We start from the raw sequence: 14,781 nt of genomic DNA on the forward strand, positions 1-14,781 counted from the left end.
GGCAGTGAAGATCTTTTTGTGTATAAATGTAGAAAAATGCAGGAAAATGTAACTATAAATCACTGTCAACATATAATTAAAATCTAGCACAGGGACAAAATTCTGGCACATTGGGCCTCGGAATAATCAATCTAGAATTTGAATAAGGAGAAAAAGGTCAATCAAGATAATTATAAATAACTCTTCTGAACTGCACATACATTTCCCCCTACATAATTTACAACAGGACCAAAAATAGTCTGGAACTGGAATTTCGAGAATAGCAAGGAAGATTTTTTTTAATGCAGAAGCTACTAAGCCAAAGTCTCAGACTGAACTTAATATTGCAGTATTACAAATACAGAAGTAAATGGCTCCTTATCCACCTCACAGATTTTACAAAAGTATATTGTAGTGTTCATGGACACACACAATAAAATGTCCTCACATGGTCTTCATCAGAAAGTTAAAACACACCTCAAGCTAAATTTAACCGGCACAAATTCCAAAGTAAAATTCAAGGGAGAAGAGTCAAAAGACTTTATAATGAAGACTGGTCTGAGAGAAGATGATGGATTATCTCTGCTGCTTTTCAATGTGGCTTTTGATCACATCATCAAAGTTTGGCAAATGGAAATATCTTCTAATTCTAAATCAGAGCAAAACCCTCAATACAAACACACTATAATGAACTACCTAGTGTTTGAAGATGATCTAGGTCTCTTAGCCTTCAGTATGGAAGATGTTCCAGTTAAGATTCTAGAAAATTAAGATTCTGCTCATGGAAACTCTGTGTATAAATAAAGTCTACATGACTGATCAGAAAATTATCCTATTTCTGCAGTTTAAATGCCTGGTTCTAATTATCACTGGCAACCTAACTGAGCAAGTAAAATGGATAACTAAGATCAACAAAATCAAAATAAATAAATAAATGAAGAAATAACATGGTCAGCAGATAACAAAAAATGTTTGTCATTACATACAGAGATCCAACACAATGGAACTTTAACTCTCCAAGAGTCACTTACGCTTGTGGAACTCTGTTCCAAATGAAAAACAGAAAGAGACTTGCTTATCTCCTCAAAACCTAAAGCAGAATCACTGGGACTACAGTAAATGAAAATATATGGCCACAGGACTTTGAAGAACCCTCCTGAATGAAAGTGTTCTACAAGAGATTGAGCCAACTATCAGTACGAAGAAGAAGAAAAGAACCTTTTCTTTCTTTCACATCTTATAACAGCAATAAAACATATTCTTATGACAACATGTAATGAGACATCTGGGAAAGAAAATAGGAGGACAATGGATCGAACAAATCCGTAAGACCTCACAGTAATTGAACTCAGACAATAGATTCTGAGAACAATGATAAAATTAAGAACCTTCTCAAGAATCAAGAATTGTCTGCAGAAATGACACATACTAAGGCTCTAGAGGTTTCAGTCACATTAGGAAATTGTGAATGGAAATAATCAAAATATACTGGGTGGACTACAAGGACCAAGCAGTAAAAACTTAGAAAGGGTGAATGTGTAATGTCTAAAGTAGTCCATTGCAACACATCATGGTGATAACACTGTTTTAAAACTTTCTGTCAGATTAAAAGTGTGTGACAAACTATGAAATAAAAGAATCAGGTTAGAACCTAGTCCAACACAAGTTGTCAATATGCCAAGAAGTTTAACTTTCTTACCATTCAGTTACCTGAAAATAAAAGGAATTATTAAAAAATTGAGACACATACATCTACATGTCACAAGCATTACACAATGATTGATCATTCCATTGAAATGAGTATCCATGCATGACTGCACAATATACAGTTGTAGAAAAATTATCACAATAATGTTCAATTAGGACTGAAAGGTGTTTGACATTGTTGACTGTAACCTCAAAAATCTTAATACAAGATCCATTTTGAGAGATATTTCCTTACTTTGTACATTTGATGATATTGTTATTTGGTTTTTCAACAACAGTATGCAGTTGTGTGAAACAACTCAAGGACAATATGCAATTGTTGGTAAGCTGACTTTTACTTATAAAACAGCAATTCCGAACTTTTCATTTTTATTATTATTTTGTTGCCTGCAAAATCATTATGTTCACTGTTTCTATGCCAGACACATGGGAAAAATGTACTTTTAAGTGTTTATACATGGTGACTATGCAGAAAATATAATACACAACAAGCAATAATGCATGAAACACATATTTTAAAAGCACAAAAGAGAACAGGAAAATTTTAAAAATGTTGCCCAAATATGCTGCTCTACTGATGTAGAAAAATCTGTGCAAACAGAAAGAGAATCATTAAACCTAAAATTCGTTTCTTGTCAGGTGACTCTGGGTGGTCCTAGAGCTTAACAACAGGCCAGTTTATGTAAAGAGATGGTATTTAAAAAGTCATAACCATCCATCATCACTATCAGCAGCAGGCATTTGACATTCACAAGAAACAACTATAATAACTTTACAGTGGACACAGTTTCTAAATCATATCCTGAAAGGTGTTGGATTGCTCAGTCAGCAGACTACTTCCCACAAAAGATAATAGTCCCAATTTTGAGTGCTGGAGCAGCATGCAATTTTTTAGTCTGCCAGCAACGTTTACATCATCATGAAGATGGCACTACATTAACTTAGTAACTTTTGTTCTCATATACATGCAGAAATCTGCAACTCTCTGCTGATGACATTATAGTGTACAAGACGTTATCGTGTTTGACTGACTCTAGAAGGATAGAGGGCGAGTCAGACAGAATAGAGGCAACACGAAACTGAACTAGTGCACAAGATCATTGACAGTTGAAGTGAATGCTTGACTTTGGTTTATTGGAAGAATTCTATGAACATGTAGTTCATCTATAAAGAAGACCACATACAGATCACTTGTGCAACCAGATAGTGAGTACTAATCAAAGGTTGGGTTCCCACCAAGTTGGACTAAAGGAAGAAATTGAAGCAATTCAGAGGTGCACTGGTAGATCTGTTACCAGTTGTCTTGATAAACGTAAGAGTATCATGGCAGTGCTCCATAAACTTGAATGGAAATCCCTGGAGGGAAGAAGACATTATTGCTGTAAGACACTACTGAGACAGCCAACATTTACAACAGACTACAGAATTATTCAACTGGCATCAACATGCATCTTATGCAAGGACTGTGAAGACCAGATAATAGAAATCAGCATTCATACAGAAACACACAGACAGTAGTTTTTTCCCTCATTCCAATTTGCAAGTCGAACAGGTAGGATGTGCAATATGTATATGGAGGAGTTGTACAAAGAAGCACGTTATACGAAAAACATGCTCGAGTTAAGCAAAAAAGTCTTAATTCAAAACAAAATATATTATTTATATATTAACTCATTTATATATTAGACACATTGTTTGTCTAATATCAGAACAAAAATAACTTACTGATAACACACACGATACATGCAATTTGGCTTATGCCCACAGCTAACCAGTTTATTTCTCATCCATACCTGGCTTTCCCAGAAACCTTCCTTCCAGTGTATTCATTTCCATATGCTGATTACACTGCCATCTTTGACATCCATCATATACTCCAATTGCCCCATAATCTCTTCGACTCCTCCTGCTGAGTGTAACAAATTACACATTTCCATCAACCCTGGACAAACCCATGTAATAACTATAATAAAACACACTCACACAGCCCATCCACTAGACCTTTACCTAACAATCTACAAAATCAAATCACTGAAACACTAAAATACCACTATGTAACACTAGATTAAAAAAAAACCATCTACTAACCCTCCAAAACAAAATTACTAGCTGCTCTAAGATGAAGATTGCATTGCACAGACATCATCCCTGAATACAAGACCATTCTGCACATTCTCACTTATGCAAATGCTACATTGATGTCTGCTTCTCCCACATTACTCCACTTCCTCAAAATTCTTTAATGACACATGGTATCTGCCTTGCTTTCCACATTTGACAACATTCTCCCATCCTTATTCTGTACCACCTCCTCAAACAAATAGAACATATTCACTCACTCTACATCTCCCACAAACTGGAGTCCCAACACTCCAAACATGCTCCATCCTTGAGAACTCTGGCTTATTGTTACACTGGTGTCACCATATGTTACCTGTATCTCAACTTTTAGTAATCCACATCCCTCTCCTAGACAATTTCTACTGTGATCATTAAATCATAAAAAGAGATCTAACCATGCAACCATCTGTAATTTAACCCATTTATTCAGTTCCCAAATGAAGGCACAACAGTGTCTCCATCTAACAAATACTATCATTTTGTCATTACAGCATTTCAATTATCAGTATCTTCTCCCATATATATTCTTTTTGTACAAAATTTTATCTACTATATTCTGCATTAAAATTCATGACTTACAAGTACTAGAAGTGCTCAAAACCATCAATAGCACTCAGAAAAATAGATGTTTTTCACTTCATGTCAATTACATCATCACTTTTCAAATTATAAAATTTAGTTTTAGATTTCTTTTTATCAGGAAACCAAAAGCGGAACACTGGCAGCCTCACCCCTGCCAGCTTACTGTTAAACTGAGACTGGAAATACAAAATAAGAGTCCAAAAACTGAGACTCAAACTTTTGAATTTTTGAAAGCTGTTAAATGAGCATGACTACTATAGATGTAGCTTCTATGATTTGTACTGAGAATATGAAAAAGCAGAGGCAACACAAAGAGGTAGCAAATGCTGAAATGTTAAATGTAATTGAACATGAAATCATCTTGTATGCATATTGACATTGCCAATAATGACACTTTTGCTACAAAGTTACATGTCAGCTAAGGAGAAACATCAATTAACAATGGCTACTGCAGTAAGCTGCCAAGCAGTAGTGTTTATCACTAAGATTGGCAGTGACATGATACAAAACACAAGCAGCCCACTCTCTGCAAAGATCTACACATTTAGAATTCAGTAGCTCAGCTACAAAAAACAAGTATTCACACTTAATGTGAAAATACCAAGAAACTATGATACACTACTATTTATTTATTTCCTCAAAAAGAGTAATAATCTTTCTTCAGGGTAACATAAATATAATTTGAGTGTCAAGTCTGCATTTCACAGGACTGAAAGGAACTATCATATCTGGTGATTTCATATTTTATGCGAACACTGGTGTCAAAGCTCAGTATTATCTCTTGTACTGTACCAAGTTCTGTGACATTAGGGGATCAATTATAAAATCTTAAAGTTCAACTCTCATAGACACTACATTAAAAATCTACAGCAAATTTCATATGACGCACTGATGAAATATAACTGCTAAGTTATGAGGGAACAATTTGCAAATGAAAGGGCAGTAACACTGCTAGCACAGGATATTACCACATTCTCACTGCACAGATTCTTAGGTCAGATTTTGCTCGTTTGCATTTAAATTTTATTTTGTTGATTTTTCTCTGGCACATTGTGAAGGCCACAGGTGAACTTGATAATATTTGCACAAGTGTTCTCTCACAAAAGAGATACAATATCTGAAAGTGAAAAATTACTGAGGTTTTACAATACAAAGGCAGCAAAGACCTTACTGTGTGCACATATATGAACATAATTAAATGCTCTGAAAAGCTTTACTTTAATATTACTGTTTCATCATTCAAACCATTCAACTGAGGGAATAAATATGTTTCTTCATGTTAATAAGCAATTAGATGGAAGGAATATGGCAATATTAAATGCCTTCTACCTGTTACTATTAATAATATTAGTTTTTCTCAAGTAAAAATATCTTGACATTTTGAAAGAATTGTAGAACACTCTGCTTAATCCCTCCACTCCCAAAAGTGTGTAAAATTGTTCTTATGACTTATCAAGAACAACCATTCGGAATTTTGCTGCAGTAGTTTATGAAATCCGTCATCATTGCTTGTTCATTAATTCTGTGTCTATATTGCAACTTTTGATAAGAATTACTGTCCCTAATTACCTCACATTCAAAGTTCTGGTGTGCAATATGACAAGGTGCTGATGTTTCATCTAGTGTCATCACAACACTGCCATGGGCTGTTTTGCAATGTAAAACTGCATTAATCCTGAGGGTGAATCTACCTTTGGGCAAAAAATGACCACTCACTTCAAAGTCTTGATGAAAAAAAAAAGGATTCAGTTTCAACATTACATAACTACCACTTATCAGTATTAGATTTAAATATTTTCCCTGTGAACAAGGCAAAGTTTGAGACATTTCATTAAAAGCAAATGCTTTCATGATATTTCCTCTATCTCCAAAGACAAAAAGTTATATTAACCGAATTTCCCTTTGATTTTCATATGCTTTGTACTTTTATTGTTGTCAATTACAGGAAAAAGTCTATGAAAGTGGTCATACAGAATGCATATGGAGGATAACGGAAGAATCAGGAATAGATATGAAGCTGATCAGGCTTACTAGAATGTGCACTGACCAAAATAAACATAATGTGAAGGTTGAAGGCAAGGCATCTGAATGTTTTACAGTGGCGACTGATGTCAAACAGGGAGTCTGCATCTCCTGCAACCTATTTAACTTTGGTATTGGAAAAGGCCATAAAATAGTCTGTCATCAATTGGAAGATGTGTAAATGTAGGATGTCAAGTGAAACAGTTGGCATCTGCCGATGACATTTTCATTATACAGGAGAAAGATGAACTAACACAAACTAAAAATCTACATAGGAGGCAGATAAAGTGGGTCTGAGAATCAATCAGGAAAAACTGTGTGTGCAAGTAACAAGAAACAATAAAGAGAAAGTGGAAGAATCACTGGCAATAAAAGTGTGGTGTCACAAGGCTTAGGCCTGTCCCACCCCTCATTAAATCGACCAAGACTTATAGGAATAATTGTAAAAACAGTTATTATTATTATGTTCTTTAAGTTTGTTTTTGGGTTTTCAGAAATACTGCGGGAAGAAAGTTTATTTATGTTGAAGATAACGTGGAAGATGTTGCGCAACAATCACCACGAAAGTTTGACATAGCGGCAACTGGGTAAGGAATAAAACGAATGCTGCAAACTACCGTGAGCCATGGAAGAGCCTGGGCTGCGAGGGTGTCAAGCTTCCTAGGTCGTTGTTGGACAACGTCAAAGGAAGAGATATTCTGCTCTCTCTTTGTAAACAGATCGATCGAGTCTTGAAAGGTTCATGTAAAATGTATAGGCAGGTGACACATTAGGTGAGACCCAATGCCTGTAATACTTCCACAGTTATTAAAAAGTTGTTAAATGGCAAAACCAATAGTTCATCATTTATACAGATAAAAGGTAGTAAAGATATAGGAAAGGAAGAGTTCCGGCATCAGAACCAAAAGTGATACATCACTCAGCAACAAAGGAGGACGTAAACAGCGGGCGTTACGTGGTGAAAATGAACAAGATAAAATCTGCAAAAAGGTGTCTATTCTCAATGGACAAACTATTCAGTTGCAAACTACTAAAAAAAAACCCTCAGCATTTATGCAACAATTGTGCGATTGGTATAAATGTATGGGACTGAAACATGGACATTGAGCTAGATGATACGAGGTAAAAATTATGACTTCTGGAAAAAAGATGTTAAGAAAATCTTTGAACTTGTGTCTGGAAATAGAATTTTTAGAAGAAGGAAAAACACAGAAATCAGCACATGATAACTTAGAAACATAACTAATTTAATATTTTCCATATTTGTATAATACATGAAAGGATAGTGACAATCTACAATTAAAATACTTATGGTTAGAAATACAGTGTCTTTATATTAAAAGATAACAAGTGGTAGTACCAGTCAGCTACAACAGACATACAGTTAGAAAGTATCGTATAAGTGATACAAGTTACTTAGAACACTGTGGGACCATCATAACTGTAGTAGCCAGCAGAAAGATCGCGGGAGGCGCACATCAGCACGGCGCATCATGGACAGTAGTTGCCGCAAGTAAAGTCTCGTCCACCAGAGGGCACGCGAGAATTCGGCCGCGCCCTCTGCCGGCGGAACAACAACTACTCAGGCAGCACGGGCTGTGCCCAATCAGTTTCACATCTGGCAAGCCTAATGGACAGTTCCCGGTCTACACAATGCAAAGTGCGATGGGCAACGAGAATCGTGTTAATACACAATTGGCGATGAGTAGGGTCATTCTTTTGCATGTTGCATTGTTGTTCTGGTTTCGCAGCTTATCCTTGGCATGGAGGATTTAGTGCGGGTTTTGGTTGAGCAGCAGACAGAGCTCCTGGCAACCATGAAATAAGCGCTTTGGGCGTTGCTCTCCACGCAGTCTGCTCCAGCGCCATGCCCTCCTCCCTTTCCCCTATATGATGAGATGGCGGAGGATTGGGACGCATATGAACATCGCCTTCGGCAGCATTCCCAGGCATTTCATGTTGCCGATGCGGAGGTATGTCGTGCTCTTTTCTTTTCTTGGATATCTCCATCGCTGCATCAAGTTTTGCGGCTGCTAGTGCCATTGCAGGAACCCTTGTCCTTGTCTTTTGACGCATTGTGTTCATTGCTGTCTTCATATTATCGCCACCGCACGCATGTTGCGGCAGCTAGGGTCGAGTTCTATCAGTGCAAGAAACAGCCCCAGCAGTCTAACCGGGCATGGGCCGCTACCCTGCACAGTCTTAGTCACAATTGTCATTTTGTCACGGAGCAGTCGCGAGAGTCGTTTGACGACGTTATGTTGCGAGATGTCATTGTTCGTTTGGCCCCTGATAGGGAGGTCCGGCAACAGGCCCTGCAGTTGGAAGATCCTTCCCTTGAGGAAGTCCTGTCCATTGCTCAATCGTATGAAGTCTCTCACGCCGCAGGTCAACAGCTGGAAGCGTGGTGCGACGTAGCGGTGGTTCCGGGCGGTACGGCAGCGTCCACTGTGTCCGGGGTGGGCGACGTACGAGCGGTACAATCCGGCCGCTCCCACTCCCGCACGGCGCGTAAACAAAGTTCTGGCCGCCAGCCCCTGTTACCGTCCTGTGCGTCGTGCTATATACGTCACGATCGGTCAGAGTGCCCCCCAAGCGTTGGGCCATTTGTCGCAAATGTAATAAAAAAGGACTCATTGCTAAAGCTTGCCGCTCAGCCTCAAAAGAATCGAAGGAAGCAGGTACAGAGGACATGGATGCTGACATTCAGGAAGTTTCATCGGGCCAGGCTCCTGACGCATCGGCACACAAACTCTTTATCAAGGTGTCGGTTCAGTCGCACCGATTACAACTGCAAGTAGATATGGGCGCGGCAGTTTCCTTGTTGAATGCACAAACTTACTGCGATCTTGGGTCACCCCCGTTGGCGCCAGTTTACCGGCATGTCTGCGGTTATGGTAAACAGTTCATTTCCCTACTGGGTCAATTCACTACCAATGTTACTTACAAATCAATCACTCAGCCTCTTACTTCTATTGTTGTCAGTGATGCGAGCTCTGCTAATCTTTTTGGATTGGATACCTTTCAAGCTTTCGGTTTTTCTATCACAGACAACATACAGTTGGTCTCCGAAGACGTTCCGTATCAATCATTGGAATCTTTGACCTCTGACTTTAAGGACATCTTTGAAGAGGGCCTGGGGTGTGTTTCAGACTTTGAAGCTCACTTAACATTGAAGGCATCGGCTCGCCTGTGTTTTCTACGCGCGAGGCACATCCCCTTGCCTCTCCGTCCTCAGGTAAAAGCAGAGGTAGACCAGCTGACAGACCTTGGGGTCATTCTTCCCATTTCTTCTAGTGAGTGGGCTTCGCCCCCCGTTATTGTCAGGAAACCCTCGGGAAAACTATGTCTTTGTGGTGATTTCAAGGCCACCATTAATTCCCAATTGGTGGTGGACACCTGTCTCTTGCCTCGTTCTGATGAATTGTTCTCCGCTGTGGCGGGAGGCCAATATTTTTCGAAAATCGATCTTTCGGAGGCTTATCATCAGATACCACTTGATGAGGGCTCCAAACGGCTGGTGGTCGTGAACAACCCGTTTGGCCTTTACCAATACCAGCGTTGGCCTTCGGAATATTCAGGGCCCGGCAATATTTGAGCATTATCTTGAGCACATCACGTCGACAATCCCTCATTGTATTAATTCCCTGGACGACATGATTGTCACAGGCCACAGCACGAAGGAACACTTGCACAACCTTCGAACCCTCTTTCTCAAATTCAGGTCCGTGGGCCTGCGTTGCAACCTGTGTAGTCGAACTTCTTCCAACCGTCCATTGAGTATGTGGGCTACACTATCTCTCGGCACGGTGTCCAGCCGCTAGGAAGTTTGGTCCAAGGTATCGTCGACCTGCCGCGGCCCACTTTGCTGAATGAATTACAAGCTCTTTTAGGCAAGATTTCCCATTACCACCGGTTCATTCCCAGGGCTTCCGCCATAGCCTGCCCCCTGTACTGCCTTCTGTGCAAGGGTCTTCCTTTTGATTGGTCGCCTGCATGTGAGCGAGCATTCACCTCGTTGAAGGGCCTCCTCACGTCAGCACCTTGTTTGGCTACTTTTGACCCCAACAAGCTGTTGGTTCAGGCTTTGGCCATTGTCTACGCTGTTACCAAGTTTCACCCTTTCTTGTATGGCACGAAGTTTCAGTTAATCACTGACCGTAAGCCATTAATATCGTTATTTGGCCCCGCCTCTCAGATTCCGGATAGGGCAGCCCACAGGCTGCAGTGCTGGGCTTTGTTCCTCTCTAAGTACCATTATGACATTCATTTTCGCACTACTGGACAGCATGCCAATGCCGACGCTCTTTCCCATCTTCCGGTGGGCCCGTATCCTAAGTTCGATCAGGAGGAGGTTATGTGTTTTCATTTGGATGTGGCGTCCCGCCAAGCGGTTGATGGCTTCCCAATCACTAGTTCTAGAATCGCCAGGGAAACGGCAGCAGACCCGATTCTCCGGCAAGTAGTTCACCTCATTCAGCAGGGGTGGTCGTCCCGACCGCCAGGCTGGGCATCGGACCCTCTCCGTAATTATTTTGTTCTGTGAGACTGCCTCTCAGTCTTGGAAGGAGTTCTCCTTCTGGCTACCGATGATACAGCTCCTCACGTGCTTGTTCCTGCAAGTTTGCAAAGGGAGGTCCTCATGTTATTACATGAGGGGCACTGGGGTGTTTCCCATACTAAAACATTGGCTGGAAGACCTGTGTACTGGCCCTGTATTGACAGAGAAATTGAGCACTTGGTGGCTGCCTGTTCCCAGTGTGCGAGCCAACAGGCGTCTCCCAGGTCAGCATTCTCTTCATGGCTGCCTGCAACCCTGGCATGGGAACGTGTTCACATAGATTTTGCGGGCCCGTTTCTCAATGGCTTTTGGCTCATTGTCATTGATGCTTGTTCCTGATTCCCATATGTGGTTCGCTACTCTTCAACCACTTCAGAAGTTGCAATCCAGGCACTCGCAAAAATCTTTTCTGTGGAATGTCTGCCAGACACCCTGGTATCGCAGAATGGACCTCAGTTTATTTCGCAGACCTTCCAGGATTTTTGTAGGCACTTCGGTATTCGGCACATTTGCTCTCCCCCCTTTCATCAACAATCAAATGGGGAAGCCGAGCGCATGTTGCGCACATTTAAGACACAGATGAAAAAGTACATGCACGAATTTCCTGTGGAGGAGGCGTTGACGTTTTTCCCGACAGCATACCAGACCACACCGATGGGAGAACGCAGCTCCGCAGAGATCCTCCACGGGCACCAACCTAGGACTCCGGCCTGGTCCTCACCAGTCTTCGCAAAACAGGATACCCGGCTTTCCATCAAGTATGTTGGTCTGGGAACGTGGGTTTGGTCACAATCCACATTGGATACCGGTGGTGGTCCTGTGTCGCTATGGCCGCTGGCTCTATACCTTGAAGGCGGGAGACCGCGAGGTTCGTTGTCACCAAAATCAGCTATGTCCATGTTTGGGCACCCACCCTCCAACCCCTCAGTTGCCGGCTTCCCCATTGCTGGCACCTATGTTGTTTTCTCAGGGGACGCTACTGCGCCTCCCACCTGTGACTCTACCACACTGCGATGGTTCTCAGCCTTGGCGGCCTCCAGTAGCTCCAGCACCGGCATTGCTGTCATTAGAGATGTCCCAGTGAGAGCTGGCCCCCCTCGCAGGCCCGGTTTCTCAGGAGGCTGGTTCGCCTGTGGTCGTGCCTTCCCTCATCCCTGCCACTGGGTCTTGCCCCTCCCAAGGTGGAACGAGATCTAGAGTTCAACAGCTTGTCACCCGTTCTGTCCTGGGCTCCGGTAGTGGGACGACGGGGGCCTCTTCGTGTGGATCACTTCCAACCGTATTCGAAGGTTCTGGCTCGAGGGTTGGCAGATCCCCTGCCGACCCCAGCATTCCAATGGACATGGAGGTCATTGCTACTGCACGACGCTCCACCTTCCGACGCAGTGGATCACCGTGGCTTCACCCTCCGAAGGAGGCAGAGTGCAGTAGCCACCAGAAAGATCGCGGGAGGCGCACATCAGCACGGCGTGTCAAGGACAGTAGTTGCTGCAAGTAAAGTCCCATCCACCAGAGGACACGCGAGAATTTGGCAGCGCCCTCTGCCGGCAGAACAACAACTCAGGCAGCATGGGTGGCGCCCAATCAGTTACACAATGTGAAGTGCGATGGACAACGTGAATCGTGTTAATACAATAACTTTTTCAGATCTGAAGATGACACTTTAACTTGCTGAAACTAGTTATATATATTGTAATCCGGGCAAATAAACTTCTCTAGTAAAAAGATTATGTTATTCAAATGCAGATATCATTCTTCTGCTGACAATGTCAGGTAACCATATTGTAGTAATTCTGCCCGTCAGCAAAAAAGAGTAGTAGTCGAAAGCTGTCTTAGCTGCATCTGTCAGTAATATAAGGTGGATATGCTTGTCATTGTTAGTGTGATGTACTGACACGATGTTTGGAGATATCACAATCACAATAGACCCATTAAATGTATATATGCAGGTGGCACAATGTAACTAAAACACTTAATACATATCAACTTAACTACTCCTCCTCTTCCACAGAGGAATTACTGAATTTGCAATAATAATACAATGTGTGTGTGTGGGGGGGGGGGGGGGGGGGGCGGGGGGTTGCGTGCACGTTTACTTGCATGCGTGTGCATGCACCCTCGTGTGTTGAGGAGGGGGGCAGGGGAGAGAGCTAAGTATAAATCATTAAACCATGGTATGTAAAAAAAAACTAGCTTAAAGCAATCATGTAAGTAGTGAGTATGGTGCCATATTTTTCAGTGGGAGACTGTATTATACATGTAGAACTGTTTCATTCCACATCATAGCAATATATTGCTATTGGGATATGTGAAATGTGATAATAATTAACAAACAATCATGCACTTCATATTGGTTTTGACAGAATATTGTGAGTAATTATTAGAATTAAATTAACTATTATGGATATAAATGAATACACATCAGTTTTTATGGCTATGAAGTTTTAGTTCTCATCACACACATCAACCCAAGCCAAGCATCTGACTTTCTCCAAGGCGTACAATCTTGGCAGGGTTTTTGTCAATGTGGAACATTGCCAGCCCCTACTTAGAATTTTTCAACTGTCACAAGCATGGAAAAAGTGTCAGCAAATATTGACTACCTCAGAGGGTAAGTAATGCAGTGCTGTCCTATATGACACAAGCAGGTTTTTGGATCCTGGGGAAGCTGCACATATACACTGATGGCAATGACTAATCCAGTGAAATGAAGCTTTTGTAAGCATCAGTTAGCAGTCTTGTGAAGAGTGTTAGTCATTTCTCTGATTAATATTTATGTAAACATACATTGTAAGGTCTTGATTATGACTGCATGTCTATTCAGGCAAAGTACTTTTGAAGAACAGATATTTTTACATCCACAAAGTGAATAAGAGTCAGAAAATCTCTCTCCATCGAACAAGCAAGTTGACAGTAGTTTCAAGAGGAGGAAGAGGAGGAGGAGGAGGAGGAGGAGGAGGAGGAGAGTAGCGTTTCACGTGCTGTTGACAATGAGGCCATTAGAGACAGAGCACAAGCTCGGATTAGGGAAGGATGGGGAAGGAAATCAGCCATGCCCTTTCAAAGGAACCATCCTGGTATTTACCTGGAACGATTTAGGGAAATCACGGAAAACCTAAATCAGGGTGACCGGAGACAAGTTTGAACCGTCGTCCTCCTGAATGCGAGTCCAGTGTGCTAACCACTGCGCCACCTCGCTCGCTAGTAGTTTCAAGAACCAGCCAGGTTATATGTGTGGGTGAAAAAGCTTTCAAAATGATCACAATTGCACAAATGATGAGCACTGGTCCTAGTGTCTGGCGACAGTAACAACCTCGACATTACACACTCATATTAAGATATTTAACATACAGTTGACTAAACTTCTAAAAAAAATGTTGGTTATGTTTTGATACAACTAATTGCATCATCCAAAACAAACTGAACTACCATAAAACTTGCACAAGGTGGGTTCCAAGACAGCTTGCCATTCATCACTCAGAACAGAAATTTTGTGTTTGCAAAAATCCTTTGAATAGTGTAGGTGATGCACTTTTTAACAAAATTTTAGTGTGTGATCAAATATGGCTACATCAGTCCAAAGTGTTAACACACATTTTGGAAACATCCTGAATCATCTATTTGTATGAAATTCAAAATGCAATCATCAGCTGATGAGGCCATACTAATCATCTTTTGGTGAGCCCATGTGCAGGATTTTTAAGAGAAACTTTACCAACAGCCTATTCCACTCAAGTACAACTGAGAATGAAATCAACCCTGTGCTGAAGAATAAATACCCACAACGACACACGAAAGGTATGCTGCTC

General features: G+C 41.3%; 1 protein-coding gene across 10 annotated transcripts in view; it reads right to left on the reverse strand.

Annotated features, from left to right (window-relative positions):
- Positions 1-14,781, reverse strand: part of LOC126426972 (uncharacterized) — a 281,549-nt gene that overhangs the window by 65,014 nt on the left and 201,754 nt on the right. For 9 of the 10 annotated variants that reach the window (XM_050089124.1, XM_050089130.1, XM_050089129.1 and 6 more), the window contains one exon: positions 3,480-3,595. The exons of the other annotated variant lie outside the window; for it this stretch is intronic. In XM_050089124.1, coding sequence (XP_049945081.1) covers positions 3,554-3,595 — 42 coding nt within the window. In that variant the 3' untranslated portion in view covers positions 3,480-3,553. The remainder of the gene's footprint in view (positions 1-3,479; positions 3,596-14,781) is intronic. 10 annotated transcript variants of the gene reach the window in all.

The sequence above is a fragment of the Schistocerca serialis genome, chromosome 11 (assembly GCF_023864345.2).
Source record: "Schistocerca serialis cubense isolate TAMUIC-IGC-003099 chromosome 11, iqSchSeri2.2, whole genome shotgun sequence".
NCBI lineage: Eukaryota > Metazoa > Arthropoda > Insecta > Orthoptera > Acrididae > Schistocerca > Schistocerca serialis.